General features: G+C 36.1%; 1 protein-coding gene across 1 annotated transcript in view; it reads left to right on the top strand.

Annotated features, from left to right (window-relative positions):
- PSMD14 (proteasome 26S subunit, non-ATPase 14) overlaps positions 1–10,126 on the top strand; it is a 110,358-nt gene extending 100,232 nt beyond the window's left edge. The window contains exons 11-12 of the mRNA XM_055572425.1: positions 7,224–7,286; positions 9,711–10,126. Coding sequence (XP_055428400.1) covers positions 7,224–7,286; positions 9,711–9,809 — 162 coding nt within the window. The 3' untranslated portion in view covers positions 9,810–10,126. The remainder of the gene's footprint in view (positions 1–7,223; positions 7,287–9,710) is intronic.
- Positions 10,127–13,819: the final 3,693 nt, after the last annotated feature.

The raw sequence follows: 13,819 nt of genomic DNA, 5'->3' as shown, positions 1-13,819 counted from the left end.
GCTAAAATCCAGCAGAATTAGGGTTGGCTTTGAAGAGCATTGCCCTGATTTATATGTAGTATTCCAGCTAGAAATCTCCATTGGTTCTAGATTATAGGGAAATATATATATATAATGTTTCTAGTATATGTTGTAGAGATTAAAGAGAAGAAATCATTTATCATATTTAAAACAGTTAACTTTTATAAATTAAAAAGTTAAGACTTAAGTTATTATTCAGCAGACTGTAGGAATGGTTTTCATTTCTCTGTAACATTACAAGTTTAAGTAAATTCTTATTGGTATCACTGCCAGGAAATAACCTATTTATGGTTACTGCTGCCCATCCACAGAAGTTTTTCCTATTTTACAGTTTTAAAAAATCTCTGTAGTACTCAAAAACTTGTAAGGTTTGGTTATAAAATGAAAACAATGTGTAAGCTGTGATATGAAGGAGTCCAAATTTGGGGCTGTAATTCCCTCTGTGATTGAAAGAGAATGTGGTGGAGTTTTTAGTAACACTTAAAATATAAAAAGAAAGGCCCATACAACTAGTTCTCATAGTATTCTTTTTAATTGGTTGGCGTTTTAAACTAAGGTAATTATAGTTAGGTGCCAGTTAGCTCTGAAAGTGAAAGAAGGTTAGAAAATAATTAAATTTTTTTGTATCAACTTTTTGATTTCAAGTCTGAAGTCCACGCTGAGATTCTACTTGACTGTTAATTGTTGATTTCTCTATAATTACTGAACTTCAACACCCACAACTCTTTTATTTCAAATCTACTAGTTTATTCATGCCAAGATGCATCAATATTTCAAAACTGATAATATTTGGTTAGATATTTGTAAATAAGTATGCCAGAGAAAAAAGGAATTGTAGAAGACATTTTTAAGAATAGCATAAAAACATAAAAATTTACTTTGTTTTCAAACATGTGGCCCTATAAATTCAGAGATTTGATAGTTTACACTTTGGGTAGAAAAACTTCCTGCTTAGTAACCTGAAAGAAAGTTTGGATGCAACTTTTATGTAACATAAAATAAGTAATTATATGGTTACATTTGGTTTACTAAAGTAGCTGTATTAAAGAAGAAAGTCTTGTTTTACGCTAGTGCAATAAGATAAGAAAAACAATATATAAATATTAGGAAATCAGGCCAGATTATCATTATTTAAGTATGATAAGATATGTTTGCAATCAAACATAGAAATATATGAAACTAAACTAGAATACTATTAGAACTATTATGATTGAGAATTATATAGGTTATAGTAACCATGCAGTTACATATGGTGAAATGAGTTATAAAAGGCAAATCAATTCACAGTAGCATCCAAAATTACAAAATACTTAGGAATAACTACCATAAAAATGTAAATGTATAAATATATATGACTTCTTTGAAATACAGTAAAAAAAGCATTTGTGAATAAATTCCCTTGTTTCTGTAAGGGAAGACTCAATATTGGTAAAGATGTGGTCAAGCTTCCCAAAGGTTACATTAGTGTTAGTAAAAATTATCAGTGAGCTTTTAAATTTTTGATTAACAGTAAAGTTTGTCTGCAATAAAAATGACATTTATTGAATGCTTGTTAGGAGTCCAGCCAGCAGAAAATATTTATACCTATAACGCAGAAAAGGCTAGTATCCAAAGAGTACATAATAGACATATAGTTCCTACAAAATAATTTTAAAAAACAGTAATAAATTGATAACAAAACTGGAAAACTCACTGACGACAAGTGGCATATAAACATGAAAAAAAGTTCAATTTTATTATAAAATATTCAAAGAAAAAGTTAATAATACAAGTAGTTTCTTTTTTCTTTTCAAATAGAAAAAAGTGGTTTGGGAGAATGTGCCACTAGTGGGAAAATAAAGACTGATACATGACATTTTTGAAGGCCATCTCCCATTTTATCTTTCACTTTTAAGTGCACGTGAGCTCTTTAAGCCAACATGTTCTCTTTTTAAGGATTTATTATGAGGAATGAAATTCTATAAGTACTAACTTAAAGAAATATTTAAAACTTGCTCTTATGTATATAAAACGAAATTGTATAGCAATATTAAAAATTCCTGCTATGTGACCTTCCCTCCATTTTCCAGTGATAACCTCTCTCTCATATATCTCAATGTATTATGCTGTTAACAGTGTTACCTCCAAGGTGGACGGTAGGGGAATTTTATACTTCATGTAAATCTTGGATTTTTTTCAGTTTTTGTACCAAGTATGTTTTAGTTATAACTAAGATTGTGTTAGCTTGAAGTAACAATGGATTAAACAAGATAGGAGTGTATATCTCTTGCAGTTCAAGGCCTTGTGAAACTTTGAAATTACTGCAAACCCAGATATCTCCATCTTTTGCCCCATTTTCCCTATATTGGCTTTTGTCCTTGGTATTTCCTCATGATTCCTGGTGGTTGCTAAAGCTTTAGCCATCCCATCTGAGTTTCAAGCAACAGTAAGAAATGCAGGGGCAAAAAAGGATACTTCTCAGATAAATCAGTTCCTTTTCAGGGTCCTTTCTATAAGTCCCACACAGCACTTCTGATTATATCTCATTGGCAGAACTTAATCAAGTGGACATACTTTGCTTTGAGAAAGGCTCTATAATACAGTCTTTTATCTGGGAGCATAGCTGCGTTTAATAAAATCAAGGCTATATTACAAAAGAAGGAAAAGACGTATGTTGGGTATGTAACTCATATGTATGTATGTATGTATGTAACTCGTATGTATGTATGTAGCGCGCATGTATGTATGTAACTCGTATGTATGTATGTAACTAGTATGTATGTATGTGTGTATGTAACTAGTAGTAGACTCTGCCATAGAAATTTTTTTCTACAACCTAAACCACAGTTTCTATTATACATACAACACTTGTATGGGCACACACATATGCTCTTTATTTTATATGTTTTATATAATTACATTTTAAAGTTGGATTCCTTTTAGTATTTTTAGAAAGAATTTACACTGTTTAGGGTCACTTAATAAATCACGGGTTTGCTTTATTCAGAATGTGTCATTAAAAACTAAGTATTTCCCAAATTGCCATGAATGTTGCTTTGAGGTCTTTGGAGATAGATAGGACTATATTTAAGTCACAATTTTTACTGTGTGTCCGCATTTCATTGAGTATACTCCTTTTTTGTTTATTTCATACTGTATTATAATTTGTGATTTATAGGCAGGTAGAGTAAACCTCAAATGTGACCTTCTTGAAGAACTGTCTTATTTGTAGTGAGTACTTAATAGTTACTTACTAATATATAAAATAATGAAAAATCTACTCTTGAGGACATGCATGAAATGTACTGGAGTGTTATAAGCACTTTCAAAAGGAGAGAAAGAAAATTTATAGTATAAATATTGATGTAATTAACATATAGAAAGAAGATCATGCCTAATTTCTTTATGTAAAAATGTAGATTAACTATTTCAATGGAATGTTTTAAGGATTCTGTATATTACTATGTATATGTTAATGTTTAATTGCCAGTGATTGTAGGAAACCCATTTTTTTGTTCTCCATATTCACACCTGTAATACTTTCTCAGAGAGTTTTCTAATTGTTTCATGTTTGTTAATTTTGCTTTCCCAAGTATGTTTTATAAAAGCCATTTCTTTAAACTTACTCTCAATCCTCATAACCCATAATGTGATTTTCAGTTAAATAGTCAATTCATTGACTCTATAAAAATCAAGAAAAAAGTAAAATGCCTATGTTACATTCACTGGCAGTTATGCAGAGATTGTTTAGTGATGAAATAATATACCATACACGTGATTTTTATAAAGCATGTGCTTAATTGGGAGCATGGCATGTTATAGAGTGAATACAGCAAACATGTCAAAGGGAAAAAAAGAAGCCCAAGAAATGGGCTTGGGTAGAATGATTGGTTGGTATCATCAACTTAATGGACATGAGTTTGAGCAAACTCTGGGAGATAGTGAAAGCAGGGAAGCCTGGCATGCTCCAGTCCATGGGGTTGCAAAGAATCAGACACGACTTAGTGACTGAACAACAATAAAGTGAAATAAGAGACATGATGTCATAAAAGCAGAGGTTAAAGAATTAAAAAAGAAAAGGGTGTATTAGAAAAGGTCTTCAGAAAGTCCAGGGAAACGGAATCTATTGGAATTCACAAGGTGGAGAGATCCTTAAAATCATATTAATGAAGTGCCAAGGATCCAATCCATGTTTGTCAAAGGGAAAATAAAATGGTCAAGTTTAAAACAGAGGTTTTCCATTTGAGAAATTTGACCATTACCAGAAAAAAGACAGTGAGATTAATGGGTTTGGTAAAAGCCTCTTTAAGATAGGGGGTACATCTAAAGGGATTGTGATAACATAACAGACCAAATTCCAGGAATTTCTTAGAACTGTGCAGACCGTGCATGATGGGATAGCCATCTGGGGGTCTTTGTTGATAAACTGTTAAAAACGTTTCTAGTGTGAATAGCCACAAACATTTTCAGTGCTTTTTTGTTGGTTGAGTAAACCGAAGAGCACGAATGCAAAAGCAAAGTTTGATGCCAAATCACAGAAGTTGCCATAAACACAGAAGTTCCCCTAGTGAGGACATTGCCTGTGCCTGAATTTCATTTGTTTCTGCTGGTACCATTTCTTAATTTTTCCTGGTGACTAGCCAGAATGAAGACAAACTGGTCTTGCCCAGAATGGTAAAGTGGTAAAGGTAACTTAGGTAGATGGAGAAAATATTTAGGGGTTTGTTGTGATGATCTAGTCTATCTCAGAATGTAAGAGATGTGCTTACTCTTTTGTCATGGGGGTTTGCAACCTTCGTATATGCCTAAATCTACAGCTGCTCCTCGTTTTCCAGATGGCATCTATGGCTGGGAGTACTTTTTACCATCTGCACTTCTCAAAGAGTTTGTGAACTCTCTCTTTTAATTATTGGAAATGGAAAAACTAATTGGTAAAGTGGTTAAATGATATAAAAGATTTTAAAAACTGAGTGAGAGCTTTTTAAATTCTTTTTATTTTTATATTCTGTTTAACCTTTCAAATAGGATCAGTGCTTTATGTGGTCTTTTACTTTCATCTTTGCATGTCTGCCATCTTTGATATTTGCAACACTCCAGAATACTGCATAATAACTGTTTTGTACATGGATTGGTATTTTGAGCCAAATTCCAAAACCCTTACCTCCTTCCAATACTGTAAAGTACTATTGTTGGCATGAGCATGGAACAACTAACACTGAATGGATATAGAGTACAAACTTACGTGAATTGTTCCATTCATCTAATGTTTTCAAATTGGTAAGATACAGTGTCATGATTTGTAAAGGTAATTTAGAAAGACAAACTTTTTATGTGTTGCCAGTGTTTGCATGTATTTAAGACACTAAGATAATGGGAGACACAATTTTGGAGATTCCTGTTTTAACTAGCTGAGAATAATGAGTGACATCTGACTCTGAAAATGAACATATTCTCTGTCTAGGGAATTCTGGATTTGGAGTGTTATTAACTTATTTTCTCTTCTTTCAGTCTTATGAGTCATAAATGTATTTCCTAATGATGTGTTGTAAATAAGGATCCTTTAATAATCAGTAGATAGATACAATACTTATTCACCATCTTCCCTTTAGGCTGGTTCTACTGGGGAATATTCTCCAGATAGTTTGTCCATTTATAAAATTAGATACTTGCCATCTTTGCTCATTTTCAAGTTCTCTGTTTACAAAACTATTAAGAAGGTGTGAAATGCAGCCAAACTTCCCAGTTTATGGGAAATGTCTGATGATTGCATTTCCTACATGTTCATTGTTCACACATGAAGAAATTTGGCAGCTGTGAGATTATTAAGTTTGGAGTATCCAAATCTAACCCTCACTGGGATTTTGGTTTCCTGCTTTCTACCCATATCTTCTCACTGCCCACCCCCCCACTCTTTGTAACCATTTTAAGTCCTGGGGTATTATTTCTTAAGATTGATGATACTTAAATTTTCTTCATTTTCCATTTATTAAAATGCTAGGAATAAATCATAGACTAGGAGTTCACCTGATGCAGAGTCCTAGTTCCCAGCAGTGGCATACTCAAAACTGTTCAGAAGGAGGTTTTTTAAACTTAGAATTCTCAATAAAGGGTTTTTGTGGTGGTGCCATTATTAGGGTAGCGGGCAAGAGTGGTAGCTAATATAAATGCTGTAATTATTTCAAAATTATTCTGCTAGAAAATTTATGGTCATACACATAAAAGTTTATAGCTGACTCTGAAAATAGTAGAAAGTGATTTGTTTATATGGTTTGATTGATTTAATTTTTACTTGATTTGGCATTTAATTCAAGTAATTTTTTAGTGTTGAAAACCTCAGATTACTCTATTTCTTCATGATTATGAAAAATCATGTAGAGAAATGAGAAAATTTTCTGAATACATATTTTACTTTTAGAGATTTAAATATGTGAAAGTATTAAGGGAAGATACTATATGATCTGTTAGGTGTGGATCAAAAGTCAGCAGCAGGTCCTTTGATCCAGCAGGTCCTTTGATCCCAAGTGTTTTGCTGTGCTGTGCTTAGTCCCTCAGTCGTGCCTGACTCTTTGTGAACCCATGGACTGTAGCCTGCCAGGCTCCTCTGTCCCTGGGATTCTCCAGGCAAGAGTACTGGAGTGGGTTGCCATGCCCTCCTCCAGGGGATCTTCCCAAACCAGGGATTGAACTTGTGTGTCTTATGTCTCCTGCGTTGGTAGATGGGTTCTTTACCACTAGTGCCACCTGGGAAGCCTCCTAATAGATACTGGGTGTGCATGGGTTTGGCTGACAAGAAAAAGGAGACAAAATAATAGAGAACTGTGGGAAAAACATGGAGAAAGTAGGAAAAGAAGACAAAATAAACTAGTTAGTACCCCAGTGCCACAAGCAGCTGCCTTAGGTTATTCCTTCTTCCAGTTTAGCCATCCATCAGATAATTCCGTAACAGTTTTCAAATGGTTGACACTTTAATTTGGTGATCCAGTTTGATATTTTCAGTTTTGGGGGGTTTTTTTGGACAAATTTCTTAAGTCTGTTTTCAAAATGATGGTGGTGATAGTTTTTATTACCCTGAAGGATTAGCAGAATTGCTTTTTTGCCCAATAAATTGCTTGAATAAAAGATTCTGTGAATGAAAATTAATGATTATTATCATCTTTGATTATTTTGCAGTGGGAAAAGCACATTTATAATTTGAAACTCTGTCCTTTGTGTTTCATTCACAGGCTGTAGAAGAAGAAGATAAGATGACCCCTGAACAGCTGGCAATAAAGAATGTTGGCAAGCAGGTGAGGTGTACTGTAATAGGTTATATAGTCACATAATAACATGTTCTTGAGAGTTAAAACTATTTTGGAGCCTGTATGATTTTTTTTTTCCTGTGTTCACTCTACATTTTTCTTCTGTCATGTAAATGTGATGCTAATTTTAAAGGTCACTGAATTATTTGATGTCAGAGTCTTTTCGCCAGCTATAGAGAAGTAAATCACAAATATATACCTATGAGATACTATTTTTAGTGAAAATAGTAGAAATAAATTAGGAAACTTGCATCCTGAGTTAATTTTCCAAGTATTATTTTTATCTGAAATAATATTATCCTTGAAGATAATAGAATGGTGGGTTTATTTCATACATAAAATGATATATAATCTGTCAATATGTAGACTTCAATTTATAGGTAATATTCTTGAGAAAGCTTAAAGCCCTGTTGGATTTTACTGAGTGAAGAGAAAGGGTTTCAAGTATTTGCTCTTTCACTTTACCAAGATGAAATATATATTTCAGTTCCTATTTTTCTGAAGGTTGGGGGGGAACACACCAACCAATTAAAAGAATCTACAGATTAATTAGACTGTTTTTTAAAGAATGTTGATTACATTTTTTCATTTCATGGAACATGGTTATCATATTGCTGATGTTGGCAGAATCTTGATATTTCAGATGCAAGACACTAAGCTGTCTTTGCTTTCAGCCATCCTACCATATGCTCTGATCCCATCACATCTCACAAGCTATGTAGGTTTGGGCCAGGACCATTCTTGGATGGGAAATCTCTAAGAATCACCCAGCTGCCACAAGAAGTAATGTAGATAACTGCGGGAAGTGTGTTACCAATTTGCTGCAAAACCAGTTACTCCAATAGAGCAGTAGGGGCAAAGGTTCTAACTTAAATATCATGATTGATGAAGTCAAATCCTACTGCATTCTGAATATTATGGTTTAAATAACAGTAGAAACCCTCCAAAACCAAAATGAGATATAATTCATCTTATTCTTTCATCCGGTATGATAGTCACCCTTGTTGTCTTTTCCCACTACATATTTTATTCTAATATGTAATATTAGATCACCAACTTGGAACCCAGCATTCAGTAACTATTTCTTGAATAAATAACTCTGATGCTATAGTTTCTTGATGTAGATTCAATTTAGCAGTTAGCAGCAAATAAAAGGAGTAAATTAAAAGTGAAACTGAAAATATATATAATTGCAAAGTTTAATAATCATCAGAATCATTTTTTAAAATATCGTACTTCACTGGTTTGGCCTACTGCGTGGCAAAGGCAAAACTGGCTATAATGGAATCAGACCAGTGTCTTTTTCTCTCGCCAGTGTTAGACTCATTCACCTAAAATGCCCTAAGGCTTGTTTTTTTTAACTAAAGAAAATTTAATATTATGGTCTGGTTGTTTGAAATTATCTGTAGCGTGTTGTGTGTCTGGGTGTTTTAAAGAAATCAGCGTATTGAAATTGTAGTTCAGAAAGCAACAGCCAAGAAGTAGTTTCAGTGGTGAACATTTTTTTAAAGTTAGGATTCTTGGTATTTTAGCAATTCATATAAGAAAATAATGCTTTAATTGAGAATTTTTTATTTTGTACAATGTATACCCTGTATATCAAAGCTTTCAAGTTTTTAGCTGAAATATTTCAATCAGCTCAGCCTTAAACATAAATGTATATTAAGCATTTTAATTTAACTTCCTTTATTACAGTGCAACTTTAAGCCTTATTTTTAACTCATATTTCAAATACAGATTTGATCAGGTTTAAATTAATGGATTGTACCTATATTCTTTTCTGTGATACATTTTTTCAAAATAGCTACATGAAATATTCTTAACATTTTAGAATTGATCCAAATTGTATTAAAATTTTTAAGTTACTAATAGTAATATTGATCCAAGAGTATTTCTGATTTAAAGTACTGTTTGTGAAATATTAAAATCATATAGAAAGTAAATTAAAATTATAGAGGAAGTGATGAGATTTACATTGAACTCTTGCCTATTGGTATGTGTCTGCTTTGAGCAAAGTACTCTCTCAGACATTGAATATATGTGAATGGCAGAAAATATACATCTATAATCAGGCTTATACATGCATATAAAATGCTCTTAACTTTTTTTATCAGATGATTTCAAACTGTATAGAATTCCTTGTGACTCTTTATATTTCTGCTGCAGTCATAACATTGTGTAAATCAACCTTTTATTTACTTTATCAGCTCCTTAACATTTTAACAGATTTAGTAATCCTGAAAATGTAATAGTATATTAGGAAAACAAAATTTTAAAATATATATATACATTTAAGTTTGGCTTTCTTTACCGATTTCATAAGCTACTGAAAAAAAAAATCTAAGCAATTCGTCTACCAGTAATATGGTTCTTGTTTTTTTTTTCCCTTTCCTTATTCTTTTTTTCTTTTAGGACCCCAAACGTCATTTGGAGGAACATGTGGATGTACTTATGACTTCAAATATTGTCCAGTGTTTAGCAGCTATGTTGGATACTGTTGTATTTAAATAAAGTAATGGAAAAAGCTGTTAGTGATACTTTCAGTGTATAGTCCTCTGTTGTTCCTAATGCTCAAAATCAAGGGACCTCTGAAGGTGTATTTGGTTAAAAATAAGACATCTGGCATCATTTGCAGCACTGTAACACCTTCAGTCTCCATTGTGCAATTACTTCTATTTCTTTAGTCAGGGTCTTTGCAGATTCCAAAGTTGTATAAGAATACATCAAAGTGGACAAATTTTGTTAAGATCCCGTTTAATATTTGAAGAAATCAGTAACACAAATATATTTTGATTGTTGCTTACAAAATAAAATACATTTACAATCTATGTCTCCTGAGGTCTTTTTGGCACTGGGTGGAATTGATAGAATAACATTTGACAGTGCTCTAGAAATCTCACACAACGATATGTTTCCTTTTGCAATTTAAGGTAACACAAAACATCAGTATGATAACAAAACTTGACAAATGTAAAATGACTGCCATTAATGAGTGGCTACCTCATTAGTGAGTAACCCAGAAAAATGTTGACAGATTAAAAGTATTTGTCACAAGTTAATATTGTATACTCAATATCTTGTTGACACATTATACTTCCAGTATTTCAGAAAAGTAATATAAGAAGAAAAGGGAGGCAATTTAAATTTAGACTTTTGTGATTTTCTTTTTAAAGGGTACCTTCCACCAACAATGTTGAAATTGTCTGGGAGTTAGTTGCTTGCTGCATACTTCACTAGACTTTAGCTGAAACCGCTGTAGAAGGTGTGTAATGTCTTCAAAGCAAAATGAGAAATGAAGCCATAATGTGAATTTAATATCTTGAGTACATAAGCAATAAGTTTGTCATTGTTTTCTCTCATCTTAAATTAACTGAGAAGGACCCAGTTTCCTGATAAAGACAAAAATTTGACTAATGGCAGTTTTCAGAGATATTTCAACCTGTTTCTGACTTGATGTACATAAGTAATTGTTCTCATTAGTATTCATTCATGGGACAGTACCCTACCAGGGCCTCCAAGAAATGTGCAAAAAGTATGGAGACAAATAACATTTAATTCTGTCTTTCCCTTTGTGAAAATATGGTAAAAATGTTTCTAAGGCTTCATTAAAGGGGAGTTTACTTGGGGATTTAGAATTGAGACTTAGCCTCTGCTAGAGGTAGTATGAATAATATGATGAACCAAATTACTGTCCTATTTAAATAATCCTAGGCTTTCCTTGGTAGCCTAATGAAAAGTTGCTAGAAACTTAAGTGGAAATGGCTTAAACTCCCAGTATGTTTCACAGCCTCATTTTTGGTGGAATGAGAGGTGTTTTGAGCATTTCTTGATTGTCCTGTGGTTTCTTCTTTTAAAGACAGTGATGGTATATTTTATGTAGGATATGTAATATGTATTAATTGTTGGGATTATAACAGCCAACCATTTACAATTAAAATATAAGAGTTGAAGTTAGTAGTTTTCCTTTTGCCTGTTTTAAACTTGTGTGCAAGCTGGGTTTTTTTTCATACATTATTTTCCCCCATACATAAATAAGGTTCTGTGACTTCTTGCACAGATACTGTTCATAAGAGCTAGTAAAGATTTTTTTGGTACAATATGCCCTCAGAAGAAGGTCTGAGTAATCGAAGGGTTGTTCTCAACATTCCATTTGAAACTTTTTTTTCTTTCTCTTTCACTTTAGTCCCCTGAAAAATAGCTCCTGAGTGAATAAAATGACTGAGAAGGCTTATACAAGGCCTGCCTTTTGTTCTTGCTTGATCACCTGATCTTCCTGGACCTCCCACAGTCATGTATCACGTTCTCCCACTTGGTTCATGTTGGAGACATTCCCAATTTCAAAATCCCTTCTAGCAAAAAACCTAAATTTTTATAGATTTGGAGTCCATCAAAAGGAGGATGCCCAAAGAAGAGGCTCTGTGAACACCTTTGTCTTGGAGTGCACAGCTATTTTAGCTAGCAGCAGCAGACTGATAGCCTAGGCGGGCATTGAAACAACTTATTTAACCACAGGCTCTATAAGCCGCTTCAGGTGTGTGTGTGTACATGTGTGCTTATATGAGCACATTCATGGATTTTGCTGCACTAGAACCAAAACTTGCCTCAAATGTCCTGCTTTCCTCTTAGACTAGTATGGGGGCATGGAAAACTCCAGCCTCACTAGTCAGTGTGATCTGCTTGGACCAGGAGCACCTGAGTCTTCTGGGAGTTCATCATACATACAGACCTACTGAATCAGAATCCTGGTGTGGGTCATATGCACATTTTGAAGTTTGGGAAGCCCAGCTCTACAGAAGTATGAGTCAAGAGCAGGTGTGCTGATCCTGAGAAAAACCTTAGTTTTCCTTCTTGAGCATGCATATTAAAGGCATAAACCTGTATTGAGGAATCACTGAATGAATCCTGATTATCTGAGTGAGTGTTCCTGTTTATCTTCTAATCCAATGCCTTAAAAACTGAGGAAGGTGTACTCTCCCTCTTCTGAACTTGAACATGTCATTTTAGCATTCTTCATTTTTAAAAAAAGCCAACTCAGGGTACTAGGAATAAAAAAAAACTGACAAAGAGCTCAGGTAGAGTCTCTGCTTTTTTGCTACACACTTAAGGCTCTGTCCCACTGAGGGAGTGGGAGGTGGGCAACCTTGGAAAACAGTGGAAAGAAAGGCATTCAGGGACAAAGAAGTTAATGAAAGGAAAGCAACAGTAGGCCAAACAGGGCAAAAGGCTCTCAGGAGAAATGGCGGTAGAGCTAAAAGGGAAAAAAAAGCATCAATAATGTCATAGCCACGGTCCCTTCCCCCACCTCCCAACACCTTAGTAATTAAGCCCCTGCTTGTTTATGAAGCTTTTTAAAGGAAAATGGGGTCTGGCTGTATTTTTCTCCCAGAAAACTATATCGGCTTGAGTCTGGGACATCTGGTCATCAACCCTTCCAGCCCTGGGTCCCCCGCGTCGGACCTTGCTTGCGGCGCCGTGGTGGAGGCCACAGCTGATGCCCTCTGCGGCCGAGGAGCCCGAACCGCCACCGGGGCGCAGTCCGGGCTGGACGCTGACCGCTGGGCCCACCCAGGCGGCGCTCTCCAAATGCGCCCGCGTAGGCACAGGTCGAGTCTGGAAACCCCTAGCTATCAAGGCAGGACCCACCCAGTGTCCTGGGCCCCCTTTCCCTCCGGGAGCGGCGGGGGCGAGGGGAAGGCAGATACACTCTCGGAAGAAGGCATGAGCTCCACCGGGCGGAGGCGCCCAGGCCAAGCCTCCGGCACAGAAAGAGTGTGTCCCCCTGGGGTACGCGCCAGCTTCCGCGCTCCCCGGGTATCCGGGCGGCTCCCCCTCGCGATCGCCTGGGTGCTGGGAGCCTACTCGCGGGCCGCTTAGAGACCTTAAACAATGGAGCCGGAGCAAGGCGGCTGGCCTAGGGCCGAGCGCCGAGCGCGGGGGTGGCTTCTCCCGCCGCCGGCCCCCGCGGTGCCCCGCCTGGAGCCGGCCCGCCAGCCAGCACGCGGGGCCGAGCCGAGCTCCGGCGCTGCGCTCCTCCTCCTGGTTCCCGCGCGGCTCGGCCGTCCCGGGAAAGCCACAGGAGGGCGGGCTGGCGGGTGCCCGCCACGCGAAGCAGCTTTGGGCGGTGAACCCTCTGCTGCTCTTGGCTCTCTGGTTCGGGCGGAGACGGAGTTGCTCCGTGGAACCAGTACCAGGAGATCTCTTCTTAACACCTCGGGGTTCCTTTGGGCTTCGTGCTATCTATTTGTGCCAACATCCTTTTAAACTGGTTCTTTTCTCTATCCCTCTTTAAATTCTTTCTCATTTTAAAATTATTGGCATGGATTCTTTTTCTCTCCTCCAGATTATATAAACATTACACACACACACACACACACACACACACACACACACACACACACACACGAGTCTTCCATAAAGATCACTGCGTTGACACCACTTCCACTCTGTCTCCCCAGATCAGCGCTTTTAGCGAACCCATTTTCGCGAGGATTCGGCCCTCTCTTTTCCTGGCGAGGCTTTTG

Source organism: Bubalus kerabau, chromosome 3, assembly GCF_029407905.1.
Source record: "Bubalus kerabau isolate K-KA32 ecotype Philippines breed swamp buffalo chromosome 3, PCC_UOA_SB_1v2, whole genome shotgun sequence".
In the NCBI taxonomy this organism is placed as follows: domain Eukaryota; kingdom Metazoa; phylum Chordata; class Mammalia; order Artiodactyla; family Bovidae; genus Bubalus; species Bubalus kerabau.
The sequence above is the reverse complement of the archived record's forward strand: the minus strand, read 5'-3'. Positions and strand labels throughout refer to the sequence as shown.